This window comes from Mus caroli, unplaced genomic scaffold, assembly GCF_978045245.1.
Source record: "Mus caroli unplaced genomic scaffold, Mus_caroli_1 scaffold_15, whole genome shotgun sequence".
Lineage (NCBI taxonomy): Eukaryota > Metazoa > Chordata > Mammalia > Rodentia > Muridae > Mus > Mus caroli.
In genome coordinates this window covers 11,653,548-11,669,416 of record NW_028227270.1, presented here as the reverse complement: position 1 = coordinate 11,669,416, position 15,869 = coordinate 11,653,548, and the positions used below count along the sequence as shown (strand labels likewise).

The 15,869-nt window shown below is 41.2% G+C and overlaps 1 protein-coding gene across 7 annotated transcripts in view; it reads left to right on the top strand.

Moving 5' to 3' along the window:
* Positions 1-15,869, top strand: part of Pde4d (phosphodiesterase 4D) — a 1,452,168-nt gene that overhangs the window by 1,255,300 nt on the left and 180,999 nt on the right. For all 7 annotated transcript variants that reach the window (XM_021180268.3, XM_021180267.3, XM_029468213.2 and 4 more), the window contains one exon: positions 15,369-15,405. In XM_021180268.3, the coding sequence (XP_021035927.1) occupies positions 15,369-15,405 (37 nt within the window). The remainder of the gene's footprint in view (positions 1-15,368; positions 15,406-15,869) is intronic.

Below are 15,869 nucleotides of genomic sequence, written 5' to 3'. Positions count from 1 at the left end.
CAGTTCAAGAATTCCCACGGATAGTCAAAAAAAGCTGTCTAGTCCAACTTCATTAAAAGTGAAACAACTAAATAGACAAAGCACCTCTGTCAAAGACCACAGAACATTGAGGAAGAGGGGCAGAAAGAATGTAAGAGCCAAAGAACAGAGACACGTGTGGTAAAAAGACATCTGGATGTGACATGGTGCGGCCATTACAATCATAGACTCTTTGAAGCTCTGATTGTCTTCAGAAGACTAACACAAGATTGGGCCTGACAGAAATTCACCATGGATGGGGAAGGGGCCCATGGGGCTCCACCCATTCCTAAGGGACTATGGTTAGTGAACAGGCAAGACATGCTAATGAAACTCAATGGACTACACAAAGGTAGACATGGAAGTGTGAGGAAGACTTGTTGAGAAGGAAGGAGGAGAGGGAGGAGTTAAAAACAACTAAAATTTGTTATATCAATGAAAGAAAGTATTGAGGAATTAAAAAATTATTAAAAAGAAAGGTAAGAGAACTGGTAGTGGGGAAGCATCTTAATGGTTAAATGCTCTGCTCTCTAAAATTCTAGAAGAAGAATTGTGGGATGCTAATGCATAGGCCGTGTGTCCCATGCCCTCTATTCAAGTGAGGAAAGACAAAGTATGCAGCTCTGTTTTATGGAAAGCTGGTGGTATTTCACAGTCTAAAAAAGCCTTTATTCCCAAAGCCCTATACAAGAATGACCTCATTTTACCCTGTACCAATTCAAGACTTCCTTTATCTGCTGGGAGGACTCACGTAGGAATGACAAATTGAATCAGACCATGAGGCAACTCTGTAAATTGTTGAAAAATAATGCCTTGACGTGCTCGGCTTTCTGAGTTCCTCTGTGTATTTTCCTAGGAGAAATGAGGCATTCCTTTCACACTTGCTGAGAAACAAGATAAACAAAGTAATTATGACTTCATGTTTAATTAAATACAGCATTTATCTTCCACACATACATAACTCTGCTCTCCCTTTATTTGATGGCTTAGGTGGCCATGTGTATAAACCTCAGGCTCCTTTATTTAGTTCCCAGCAATGTGCAATGTCCACAGCTCTACTACACAACTGTCCTTTAGAGAGAATCATCTTAATAAAATCTACTTTGTTCACTTGATGATTCTGTAGATGTTGTTCTTAACTAGCATTTCAACAGATAAAATCGCTTAGCGTCAGGAGTTTGTAACTCTTTGTTTGAATGAAATATTTTAGAAAAAACAAACCCTCTGTAAGTTTGGGTATAATTGTTTAATTAATTAGGGAATGAGAAGAAAGAAATCATCACTTCCTGGCAAGATGCCACTGTCTTATCATCCATAAATAAGTATTAATAAGTAGCAGAGGTGCACAAAGGACAAACCCAGCAGCAACGGTCAGAACATAAATCAGGGGTGTATATTACACTTCACTTTTCTGAGGAGTTTTGTATCTGCTGTCTCATTTCATCTTTTGCTTCTTTAGAGATTTAAAGATTTGTTTATTTTTTAGGTATGTGAGTACACTGTAGCTGTATAGATGGTTATGAGTCTTCATGTGGTTGCTGGGAATTGAATTTTTAAGACCTCTGCTTGCTCCAGTCAACCCTGCTAGCTCCGGTCAACTCTGCTTGCTCAGTCCCTGCTTGCTCCAGCCCAAAGATCTATTTATTATTATACATAAGTACACTGTAGCTGACTTCAGACGCACCAGAAGAAGGTGTCAGATCTCATTATGGGTGGTTGTGAGCCACCATGTAGTTACTGGAATTTGAACTCCAGACCTTCAGAAGAGCAGTCAGTGTGCTCTTACCCGCTGAACCATCTCGTCAGACTCTTCGCTTTTTTTTTATTAGATATTTTCTTCATTTACATTTCAATGCTATCCCAAAGTCCCCTATACCCTCCCCCGACCCTGCTCCCCAACCCACCCACTCCTGCTTCCTGGCCCCGAAATTCCCCTGTTCTGGGGCATATGGTCTTCGTAAGACCATATTCCTGGGGCCTCTCCTCCCATTGATGGATGACTAGGCCATCCTCTGCTACATATGCAACTACAGACACAGCTCTGGGTTAGTTGCCATTTGTGAATAGGAGACCCAAAGGCCAAAAATGTTCATCTTTTCAAAATACAATAAAAGTTTTGATCATCTGTAAAGAACATCACTTTGATGATACCATTGTGAACAATATTTGTGAGTAGATAGACAAACCCATTTGACTAATGGAATGGCTATGAAGCACTATAAAAATTTGGTGAAAAATAAACCATGACAAATCTTATAGTGCATAAAATCAATAAGGCAGCCATGCATCTGACTCAGAAACTGTGTGCATTTCTATAGTATGAAAAAGTTCAGAATCTACAAACATTCACTGACAGAAGATAGATGTTTCCAGAAACTTCTTCTGTGTTTATTAAACACAAATGTCACCACGGTGACTTGATTGCTAAATATGCTTGCCATGTGACCATCAGTGTCTTCGTTTGGATCTCAGCAACCTTGTAAAAGGTGCATGTGGCAGCAGAACTGTGATCCCTGCATTGTTGAGATGGAAAGAGTCCCTGGAGGTCAATAGAAAGCCATTCTAGAGCACCAGTGAACTCCATGTTCACCAAGAGACAGAGTCTGGCTCCAAAGTAAGGTGAAGAAGTCATTGGGGAAAACACGCTCAGTCACCTTCTGGCCTCAATACACATGTGCACATGCCTCCCCACACAAGCCTGCCCACCCACAAGGCCACACACATAAGTGTAGACACACACACACAAGAAAAACAAGAACCACGTCAGTGTTAGTGAGCGTAGCAAAGATGTAAACATAGGAAAAGCAGATATAAGTCATACTTAATAATAAAACATTTATATAACTGTAGACACAACCAGAGAAATGACAGCTGACCCTGCTGTGACATGAATGAACATGAGGAGAACGGAATAATAAGGAGACAGTGTGCTTGAAAGCATGAAGGGAGATGATTGCAAAGATTAACGGGACAATGAGCAACAACAAGAGGTGCACTCATCACTTTTGTCATTGCTGTGGCAAAATACCTCTCCCTCCACCAAAAAAAAAAAAAAAAAAAAAGGCAGTTTAAGCAAGGGAGAATGTACTCTGGCTCACAGTTTTAAGTGTGCAGTTTACCATAGCAAGAAAGGCATGGCAGTGAGACTGTCTCAGCTGTAGTGGCAAGGGTGTGGGGAGCCCATCGGATTTTATCCGCTGCCACAAAGGAGAGATGGCATGAGTGTTGATGTGCCACCTCCTTCCTTTTATTTATTCAGCTCAGGACTTGAGGCTATGGCGTGGCACAAGCTACACTGAGGATGGCTTTTCCCAACTCAGCAAGCTTCTCTGGAAAGGTCCTCACAGACATGTCCAGGAAATAATCTCCTAAGGGATTCTGAATCTCATCAAACTTGAAGACAAAACTAACCACCACAGGAGACAAGGATCATTGAATCTTAAATCCCTCAATCCAGTGAATTTAAGCTACCTCCCAAACTCATTAGGTTAAAGTCAATTCACCTGGATAACTGGACCTCCATTCCTATCCTCTGCTGACTAGCCCATGACATATAGAACCTAGAGATGACTCAGACAGCTCTTCCCTCATGTTTACCTACTGTACTCCTACACACAGAATGTGCAGTAGGGGTTGAAGGCACAGTGATGTGGGTGGATTCATTTTAAATTGAAAAGCCTTGGACACTCGGCTTATTGCTGGGTCCCTTTCAGATGGTTAAAACATGTTGTTCTTGGGGACTTTCTTGGTGGTGGACATATCTCCTTACCCTTTTGTTCAGACTGCCACATCTTCCTTCACAGTTACCCAATGTCACACACCTCTAGAGCCCCTGGTGTTGTTTTTCTGTCAGACCTCTGCTGTGGTGGTTTGAATATGCTTGGCCCATAGGGGGTAGTACTAGTAGTAGGTGTGGCCTTGTTGGAGGAAGTGTGTCACTGTGGGGGTGGGCTTTGAAGCTCTGCTCAGTGAGGAAGAGTCAATCTGCTCCCAGCTTCCTTTAGAGGAAGACATAGAACTCTCAGCTCCTCCAGTACCATGCCTGCATGGATGCTGCTATCCTTCCCACCTGGATGATAATGGACTAAACATCTGAACCTGTAAGCTAGCCCTAGGTAAATGCTATCCTTTAAAAGAATTGTCTTGGTCATGATGTCTCTTTACAGCAATGGAAACCCTAACTAAGACACCCTCCTTCCTTTAGCTTGTGCCTACTAAGTTGCTTGGTATTATCATCTTCAGAGCTGGGCTTAAGGAAGGCAGGAGAGAACATATCTATTCATGGTTTTACTCTGGGTTAAGTAATTCTTCCTTGGACTCTTTCTGAAATGTCTCAGAACAAAAATCAAAACAAAGCAGATGGTTCATGGGAAAGATTCTACTCCCCACTGAACTACAGAAAGCTGTGTAACCTCTTGTAGACAAATTTTAGATTTTACTATGCTGCATAGTCAGGCTTCTCTAAAGGAATAGAACAGATACAAGGAAAGTATATATGAAATGTATGAGAGGGGCTTATAGGCTGTGGTCCGGGTAGTCCGGCGATGGCTGTCTTACAGCAGAAAAGCCAAGAGTCTGGTAGTTGTTCAGTTCAGGGAACTGGATGTCTGAGGAATCCCAATCTGATGCCATTGACCCTGGGAAGGCCTAATGAGCTGCTGGTCTTCAGAAGTTTATGTTAGAATCCAGAAGAGGTTCCTAATACCTGTGAATGAATGAATGTCTCAGCAGCAGGGGAGATGAACACTGCAACAAGAATGTTAAAAAAAAAAGAAAACCAACCAAACAAACAAAACAAAAAACTAAAACAAACAAAAAACCCTCTTACAAGTTTACAGTGTTTCATTCCACCTCAAATGATCCAATCAAGAAAATCTTTCACGTGGGTTGAGCTGCTTGGGTTTTTAGTTGATTCCAGATATAGTGAACTTGACGACAGATTAGTATCACATATACTCATAAATTTTTTAAACTCATCTGATTTGTCAATTGAGAGCCATCTTTCATCAACTTAAGTAGGAAGTTATCAAAGCCGAACCACCCTTCCCCAATTCCAGACCTCTCCCAGCTGAGGATGTTAGGTTAATGGGACCAGGGGCTGTGATGCTCAGAGGGAAATCACACCGGTGGGAGGAATGCTTCTACTCCTCAAGGAAAACAAAATATTTGTCAGTCACCTCTAACACTAGCAGCTTTATATTTTTTCTGCTTTCATCTTTAGATCATAGCAGCCCTTCAAGTCATCATGTCTTTATAAAACTGGGTTTCAGCGATTGATGGATAAAAAGCAATTGCTAAAGAAAAGTCTCTCTTCGCAGTAGGAAGTTGTACAGTGCTAAACGGGTCCTAAGTTGTTAGGGGGAAACCTTATGAAATTGTTTGGACCTAACTACTTATTCATTGGAACTATCGGTGATTTCTTTGGGCAAAGGGAGTCTTGTAAATAAAATTGAGACATCAGAAGCATCATGAACTAAGTTTGAAAAGGTCTCTGTAAATGTATTTATTTTATTTATATCCTGAAGATTGAAGCAAGACCAGCCATGTGAGACGCAGCTTACTGGGTAGGGGAGGGGAGCACTGACAACAGGTTTACCACCATCGTCAGGAATAGACACTGTGCCCTGTTCCTGATTCTGTGAGGACACCTGGTTTCCCAGATCCTTTATTGTCATCCAAAGTCACACAGTCTCAGTTACAGTCTCGGTGGCCCACTCTTCTGCTTCTGTAGCTGGTATTATTGTCACTGTGTAATGTTAGTGCAGGTTGACACAGATGTTTATGATTTCAAGAAGCCTGGTGGCAAAGTATGCAAAGGACACTGGCTACCAAGCTAAAGTTTTTCATACTTTATTTCTTTCTATCTTGTTAAGTCTTTTTTTTTCTATTTTTTTTCAATAACAGAGCTATTTTATTACAGACTCATAAAAATGAGTAATGGCAAAATGCAAACTAGGCTTGATCTTTTAGTCTCCAAACTATGCAATTTAATATATTGGCTAACATATATTTTACATTTTTAATTTAATTACAAACCTAATGTTTTAATTGCCTTTAACATGGTCAAAATAAAAGTCAAGGAGAAGGCATTAATACAGTGAGCTGTTGTCACGATGGCTGGTTTTATTGCATTGCGCTGCAAGTTTTCAAATTAACAAAGTGTTTGAGGCAGCTTCCATTGACAAAGTAAAGGCATTTCCCAAAATCTTAGAAGATATAAGAAGAGAAACATTTGTCTTAAATCAGAGAGAAAAGTGCATTTGGACAAACTATCTTACCAATGTCTTATTTCTATGTGTTTCTAACCCATCCCCAGGGGAATTTGTTTTAACATTTAACATACAAGTTTCTTTCTCTCCCAACCCCCACCTTATCTATTGATTGATTGATTGGTTGATCTGTGTAACCCATGCTGGCCTTGAATTCACAGCCATCATCCTGACTTAGCCTTCCCAGTTCTGGGATTATAGCCATGCCAGATTAGATGTCTTTATTTTGCAGGTTTGTATGAATGTGTGAGCTTATGTGTGAGTGTGATATATAGGCACATATATGTACAGGTTCTATGTGCATGGGCAGAGACCAGGCAACATCTGGTCCACCACTCTCTGTATTATTTCCTTAGAGAGTGTCTTTCCCTGCATTGGAATCTAGACTGTTGGCTAGCAACCTTAATGATCCCTGTCCTCCATCCCCCACAGTGCTGGGTTTGCAGGCAGGTAATTAGCTGTACCTAGCTGTATTTAAATGTGGGTGTTGCGATCCAAATGCAGACCCTCAGTTTTGCACAGAAAGTGGTTGTACCCACTGAACCAACTCTCTCTTTTTTTAATCTTCATACACATTATTCTCCATAAATCTTGTAGTGGTGAAAAAAATAACTGAGAAAAACAGTCATCTAAGATTTCCTAGGTTATGGAAATCTAAAGGAAACTGTGTAGTAATAAACTATTTTTATATGGAAAATAAAATAAAATAAAAGCCATATGACACTGGGCATTAAGTAAGTCTTTGAAAAAAAGTAAGCACTTGATTGAATAATAACCCTACCACCTTACTGTTTATGAAATGTAATACCTACTTTTTTTTATAAATGTGTAGTAAAAGCTGTTTAATAATGAAAGTTATTATCTGACACTCCTATAAGCCATCAGCTTCCTGCTAGAAAGGCAGCTAGGATTGTCGTGGTTAAGGAAGAGCTGGGTCATTTATCAGCATCCTCTTAAAGGAACAGGATCTCTGAGAGCAATATGTGAATTGTCAACTAACTAATGATGGGAAAATATATACACCATCTTCAAGGGGAAAAGCCAACCCATTAGTCTGGATGGTGCTTCCATTTATCTCAGCCCTAAAGAGAAGAACTAGAGCCAAAACAATGGCCTCTCCCTGGCCCCTTCAACTTGCAAAGAACATATGGTTTGAACAAGCTGTGGACCTGGCGCTGGTGGCACTCACTTTGTCCCCCAAGCCTTACTCACTCTCCTCTAGGCATTGAAGAGGACAGAGATTTGAACCCTGCTCCAGTGTATCACAGGATGGAAACCTTCTGAATGTTACAGTTTGGTGACCGGTGGTTAGAAAGAGGTAGATGGTGGCAGGTTTGGAGAAGGAGAGGAGTTGGTTTTTCTAGGAGCCTCCTGGTTGACTGAGGCTTACTCTGTTAACTTGCTGAGCAGTATGAATAGCAGCTATGCCATTTAGGGTGTCATTTTGAAGGCAACACAGATCCATGAAAACAAGACAGAAGAAAAAAACACTTTCGTCTTTATTTTTTTAAATCCTAGACAGGAAAGGAGAGAGATAGCTGATATTGAGACACCAGCATAAATGCCTGCTCTGTTACATATCAGTCACTTGAAATATATATTTTGCTTGTCAGTCTTGGCTCCTTTGCAAACCATTCTCAGTCTCTCCCCATATCATTCTCTGAGCCATATAAGGAGACACAGCTTCAGATATAACAGTGGTTCTATGGTATGTTCCTGGAGGTAAGCTTTACCAGGGGGTACCACTAAATTGTTCTAGTTCCCTGCAGTAGGAAACATGTAGATACTCTATCATAGATATGCAGGGAACAAGGGCCTCATTGCAAGTATAATTTTGCTTCAGAAAATCCAAGTCAAAGGAACAGGCCCTAAGCTTTGCTTGCCAACTTCTGGTGTGTTGAATGCTTCGGTTTGGGCTTGGGAAAGAGGCTTCTTCGTTGATTGGTATTCCCTACTAGATTGTCTCTCAGACCCTGCATCAGCTTTCCCCTAATCACTGTGAGACTAGTGGGGTTTTCCCAATCTTGGGTCCAAAAGGAGGTTTCTGTCTCCAAAAATACTGTAAAGGCAGGACTAAACACACATCAGTTGTCGCAGCAACCCTCTCCTTCGAAGCCAAGTCTAAAAAGTAGAATCAGAGGCATAACAAGTCAACCAACCTTCTGCAAATACAAGAGGGAAATGCAAATGCAGGGTGTCATGTAGACCAAGTCCTTCTCAGTCCACATGTGAGCCACCATTCGTGAGCCAGGAAGAGCAAGATTGCACGCACAGCTTGTTCCTGCCTGGTACTTGCAGGCTTTCAGAATGCCTTGTGTTTCCTTTGCCTGTGGATAGTGGATATCATAGTCAACCCCCCTCCCACCGGAGAGAGAGGGGGGAATATCTACATTGGGCAGCATTATTCTGGAGACTCTGGTATTTACTTCTGAGGAGCTTATGATAGTCCAAATTCATTCGAGCAAGCAGGAAACAATATGGTCAAAACAACACAGTGCATTCTTTTGTTTGTTTGCTTGCTTGCTTGTTTGCTTGCTTGCTTTTTAAGCCTAGGTCCCTGTTTAGCTACATAGCACATCTCCATGTCTTGGGATTTCAAGGCCCATTACAATGTCAAGAAAGCACCATAGAGACCAACGTAGGTCTCTGACTGCTTATTTTGCAATGGAAATGATAATAACAAAGCAATTCTGACTAAAATATATAGTCAGCTTAATTTTTAATGATATGAGACTCTCTCTCTCTCTCTCTCTCTCTCTCTCTCTCTCTCTCTCTCTCTTTCTTACAACACACACAAAAACATAATGTCAGGAAAAAGATGAGTTAACCAAAGGAGTATGAAACTTTCCAACACTTCTCCACAGTCTAGATTTACTGTTACTTTGATGGGGACCAATGAACCCACTCTGCCTGACAAACTCTAGGTTCCAGGCTAGCTTCAGGAAACTAATGATCTCTGCCATTTGCCAAGGGTGCAAGTGGCTCTGAACCCAGGTTCTCAGATCCTGGTTCCTTGTCTTGGAGTGGGAATGTGAGAGTATCCATTCATGCAGAGTCTGAAGATTTAGATCTTGTCTGTCCTTCACTCTGGGCACATAGCAGACTTAGGGGGGGGGAAAAAGCCTTCTCTATTCAGTTAAGCCTTTTCTTCGAACTTAACGGGCTCCATTCCACCTCAGGCAGACCTTTAAGGAGATTGCCCTCCCTAGCCGTAAATCTCCCACACAGACGAGCTTTCTGGAGAAAACCCAAGAGAACGGGGCCAATGACGTTAAGAGTAAACGGAAGACCTGTCAAATAACGTACACTATGAAAGAAGAGCCTGTTCCTAGAACACAGAGTGAGGACACTTGTGTAGCCTCTTTCCCTCTGGGTACTCAGCCCTTTGCCTCCTGTCAGGAACATCAAACTCAGCCTAGGACTCACAGCCCCCTGTGGCCAACTGTGACATCAGCACCCCTGGAAATTTTTCTCTGATGCATCAGTCTTTATTAAGCAAAATAGTCTGATGTGCTTTGTGCTCCTGTCTGCAAACATTTACTAAGTTCCTTTGAAGCTTGAAACTTCTGTCCACAAATGTGAGAGTGGATTATGTTTGCACTGACATAGAGATTATTCGGTATAGTGTATTTTTCCTTCATGAAACCAAAATTTCTATCTTTACAGCACACGTTCCACGTTAGACCACATAGTGTTTGCTTATACTGTGTAATAAATTCTCAGTTTTATGCCTTATCATCAATGCAGATTTTTTTTAATGATTTATTTAATGTGAGTATGCTGTTGATGTCTTCACACACACCAGAAGAGGGCAGCAGCCCCTAAAACAGATGGCTGTGAGTTACCATGTGGTTGCTAGAAATTGAACTCAGGACCTCTGGAAGAGCAATCAGTGCTCTTAACCAACTGAGCCATCTCTCCAGCCTTCAATGCACATTCTTAATGAAGTTCTGAACATATGTGAAACAAAAACAAAGGATTAATGCTTTGGAGTTTATGTGTTTACTTATTGATTTTTGAGGTATGTGTACGTGTGTGTGTGCACGCGCACTCGTGCGTGCGTGCAAGTATGTATGCATGTATGTATGTATGTATGTATGTTCACGTGTGTGCAGGTACATGTATGTGGACATGAAGGACACACATGTGGAGACCCGAGAACAACCTTAGCTATTCTTCCTTAGGCATCATACACATTTTGTTTCAAGACAGGGCTCTTCACGGGTCTGGAGCTCACCGAATACAGTAGGGTGGGTGGCCTCACAGGGAGCTCTAGGGGTCCATCTTCTCCAATGCTGTGATTACAAGAATGCACCCCCATGCCTGGATTTTTTTTTTTAATGTGGATTCTAGGAGTCAAATTGAAGCCCTCAGCTTTGTGAAGCAAGCTTTGCTGGTTGATCCATCTCCCTAGCTTTAATTTCTTGTTTCTGAAACTGGGTCTCATGTCATCCAGGTTGGCTTTGAGTACTGTGTAGTGAACTCCTGATCCCCCTGCCTCTACTTTCCAAGTGCTAGACTTGTGCCACTGTACCTGGTCTTAAGATTTGATTTGGTTGGGTTGATTCAAAGATCAGGCTCTTCATTCATTCTGAAGTGTATTTAAGCAACCAGAAAACAGCACTGACTCCACAGTGTAGCTCTCAGTTCACGAAAATATCATTCATCTGATAATCAGACATTAATACAGAATAATAAAATAAAATTAAACAACAAAATACAAACAGCTACGCTTCCTCCCAGCTGTGACTGCAAACCAGCTCCGCCACCCTGATGACTTTCACACCACACAGCCGTAAACTAAATAACAGAGAAAGGAGAGACCTTGTCTGTGTTTAAGATATACAATAATAGTTTTAATATGAATCTAAACAGTAGATTGAGTTCATTAATGTACCTAGCACGTTATCTAGTTACTGCTTTTGTGATGAGGAAACCTAAAATTGTGCATATTGCTTGTCATAGTCAGCAATGTGTGCTGTAAATTTCATGAACTTATTCCCCAAAAGGCTTTTTAAGCCCAACCCTATTTCCTGGCCCCTGTAACCAGCACTTCAGACTCTCTTCCTGTAAGTTCATGGTTTTGTTTTGTTTTGTTTTGTTTTGTTTTGTTTTGTTTTGTTTTGTTTTAGGGTCCACGTGCATGTGATATCATACAGTATTTGTCTGCCTTGTTACACTAAGCATAGCTTACCTCAGGTTCATACCTCTTACAACAAACGATTTTCTCTTTAAAACCTAAGTAGTATCCTATGAGGTAGGCATATTTCCACCTACTGATAGACACTTAAGATGAGTCTGTGTGGGGACTATTGTGGATACCTCTGTGACCTGCTGTTTCCATTGCTTGTTGTCCACACCCGGAGACGGATGATGGATGTCTAGGGACAGTGCTTTCAATCTGGGATGAACCCCATACTCTTTGCTCTGAGGCTGTACCCACCTCTAATCCCAGGATCGGTACACAGAGTTCCTTGCCCGTCTGCTTCATTGTCGGTTTTGATCGTTCCTTGAGACATCTTTTACCTTCTGCCTTATGATGAGCCCATTCTACTGCTCCCGATGTGAGACATGTGATCTTTCGCCTTGAAAACGAAAATAAAATCAGTAAGATGTGAGAGCTGCTATCTTGGTTTACATTTGCATTTCTCTGGTGATGAGTACTATGAAGCATCTCCTCGAGCAACCATTGGTTCTTGGTACATTTTACCTGCAGAGTGCCCCAACTTCTTTATAATGTAATTATTTGAATTCTTATGGTTGTGTTGCTTACTAATTATTAAACAGTTAACAAGAAGTAAAGATATGTTGTAAATTATAGAATACCAAGTATCTGCTAAAGTCACATTTTCTGAAGTTAGATAGATGATAAAAATATATGGATATATAGATATCGTGGAGGAGGGGAGTGCTGGAGTGGAACCCAGGGCCTCACACACACACTAAACAACTGTTGTACCGCTGAGCTGTATCATGAGCTCTTACATGGTATTCTTTAATTATATGCAGTCATAGGTAATACTTACAGGGCTAGTGTCTCATAAAAAGTTTCCCTGTAGAGTAGAATAGATTGAATAGGTCAATTTTCTGAATGTCCAGTGACAGATGGGATTCTGCCTCCCACCCCCAGGTCATTTTTCCTTTTTGAAACTTAGCAGGAAAATAAATGTTTATAATAAGAAAACAAGAGCCTGAAGATTCTCTTTACACATAATATATCTTATCTATATCATATACATGTTAACTTATAGATACCAATATATAAATATCCATTGAATGCCACCATCTTGTGCCTTGTTTGTAAGCATGTTAGTTAACTATAGCTCTGAATTCTATTTCTCGATCAGAAAGTACACAAATGCTCTTTTACTCCTTTCTCTGTTAAGGGTTGTGTGGTGTGAAAGTCATCAGGATGGCTGAGCTGGTTTGGAGTCACAGCTGGGATGAAGCTTAGCTGTTTGTATTTTGTTGTTTATTGTATTTTTCTGTATTAATGTCCGATTATCAGTTGAATGGTATTTTCGTGAGCTGAGAGCCACACTGTGGAGTCAGGGCCGCTTTCTGGTGGGCTTTGGGCATCTCTCGGTGCATGGTAGAGAGAGAATCACGTATGATTCATAGGACTTGAATTGGAATCCTTTTCAAATTTCTTTATAAACACAGGATTTTGTGTTACTTGTGACTACCTTCCCTGAATCAAAATAGATATTAACTAGGAGATACTCACTCTAAAATTATTTGCACAGTGAATCATTTAATAAATATTAACTATTGCTACATATTGATGATGAATATTTACAATTATTATCATAACTTAATCTTATATTCTATTGATAAATTTGTGGGTATTTATTTATTTGTGCATGTGTACATGTGTGTGTGTGTGGTATATGATGTATGTACATAATTGGTACTATAGATTGAGCACAGAACTTCATGTAAGCTGTTGAATATATTTCAGACCTTTAAATACATTTGTTTTGGGGCAGGATCTTCCTAAGTTACCCAGGCTGTCCTTGAAACTCACTCTGTAGTTGCAAGCAGGCACTGAGTCTTGGTTCCTTCTGCCTCAGCTTCCTGAGTAGTAGGGATTGTATATGCATACTATCAGGTTTGAACTCTTACTTTAAGAAATAACAGTATCTGGGCTTGGTGAGGCATGGCTTTTATCCCAATATCCAGTAGGCAGAGGCAGGTGGATCTCTCTGAGTTCAAGGCTAGCCAGAGCTACATAGCAAGTTCCAGCCAAGCCAGCCTTGCAAGCTGTGTTTATAAGAAAGATAGAAAGAAAAGAAGGAGGGAGGGAGAGAGGAGGGAGGAAGGAAAACAAAAGGAAAAGAAACATCATAAAGGCCCCTGTTACTGAAACTAACAAGGGCCAAGGTCTCTCCATTCCCAGTCTTGAAACAGTTATTGAGGGAATCGTACTTGCAGGAGCTGAATCTGGCTGAACGTTGTCTTTCAAATGGCTCTTCTCTGTATTTCGTGCTGTACATAAGAAGGTTTGCTTTTCGAGTCTCTCAGTCTCTTGTCTATATTTCAGGCTCTTTAGTTCAGAAACAGTGAGAGTGGAAAATAGTGTGGTAAGGACCACAGAGGTGAGGGTAAGGTGACCAGGTGTGGAGGATGAGAGCACTGTCATTTTCCTTGTCAACACACGCCACTGAGCCTGTCCTGCAGATCCCCAGTAGAGTTGGCCCAGGAGCCAGCAGGTCCTTCTCTTTCGAGATTGAGAGGTGGGACTTCCTGTGGCCACAGACATGGCTTTTACTTCACTCTGGTGACCAGGATAAGGGAACAGACATAGAGCACCTTCCACGTCAGAAGACTAGTGTAACACTAACTTCAACACTGACCTGCAGTGGCTTATTCTGCCTGTTCTGGAGGTTTCTGCATGTGTTTCTAGGTACCAGACTGCTTGCCACAGAGGTGGCCATCATCATTAGCCCATTGGAAATATCATCTCTCTGCTCCTTGTCCCACAAGCTTTATAGGTGCTGGTTTGGGGACATGGATTGCTCAGGAATAAGCTGACAGTTCAAATGAACTATTCTTAGTGAAGGTTATGTCAAGGAAATGTATGTGTAAAATAACTGCATTCATTTAATTAAAAAATAATTTTTTTCTGAAGTGGGTGTGGCAGTGCTCATTAGAAATCCCAGCACTAACAGGCTCAAGGTGAGAATATTACAGGTTCAACATCAGCCTGGTATACCAAAGAAAAACTATCTTTCAAGATAAGTGAAATGAATTGATTGAAATAAATAAAATAGGTTGTGACTGGCTAGATTAAGAAATAACCACTGAGATTTAAGACATCCTTTCTTCAATTTATGGGTGCTGGGAAATATTGCAAAGAGTCCCAGGTCCTAGCTTCCCACTTTCTTCCAAGAAGAATGCAGCATGACTTCTTGGGTTTCCCTGCTTCTCCAAGACATGTCACACTGACACCTTGCTCCTGTATCCCTAGTCTAGTGGAGCTGACGTTACCCTAGCAACAGCACCCACAGGGTAACATTCCCCTGTAAGTACAGTGGCTGGAACATGAGTCTGTTGAAAAGTTTCGTAGGGCTTTTTATTAGTGGATGATGCACTCCCGTGTTATGTTTGACTCCTGGCCTATCCAAGGCTTACACATGACCATACAGATCACTTGATGCTCATCACCTACAAATGTTGGATGCCCCAGGGTTCTCTCTCCCAGAAGCCTGTTCTGTAGCTGGTTCTTTGCACGGCATTCCTGGCCAACATCTACAATGGGAGGTGTAGAGGAAGGTGCAGACCCAGAGCTGAGACCCCTTTTCTACTTAAAGCACATCCTTTGTGCCTAAAAAAGCAACGTTGACACTGGTTGGTAACCAAGGAGACTCTCTTTTGTTCAAGGGAGATGGACAATGGTTAACATCCAGGAAGACGTGTTTTCAACCTAGAGGCTGGGAAGGAAATGTACTGAAGATAAAGATGGAATTACTGTAATTCCCAATGGGATTTGCTTGCAGTGGAATGTACCATTTAATATTGTTCAAACGTGGTCAGAGAACTATGGGAGCCTTCTAACACTGCCTCTGGTTTGTCTTGCAGACATGGAGATGACTTGATTGTGACCCCGTTTGCTCAGGTAAGCCGACCTAGGAGCGTGTAGGCTTCTTAAAGATTTACACAGTTGATGTGCAGATGTTATTATGATTCTAAATACGACTTTATTACATACACCTGTGTGGCTGCCAATTGTTTGGCTCCTTCAAGTAATTAAAAGGCAGTGCTGGAGAATGTAACCTTAGCCCTACAGAGGTGCTTTGTGTAAGGCTGTTAGGCCCAAGGAGTGTCTGTACTTTCAAGTAACAAGTTATCTAAGGGAGATAGTATGTATGCAGCAGGCCCTTATTTCCCTAAACTGGAATTAGCACCAGAAGGAGATGATATCATGGATTAAATTACATCTAGTATAATTAGTACATGCTCTGGGTTTGAAATTCAATAATGCCATTCAACCTGATACGTTATTTACTCCTCTTTCACATGTGTTATTTATACAAAGATTTAACTGAGCAACATGTTTGTGTTCTTCATGCATAAGAGAAG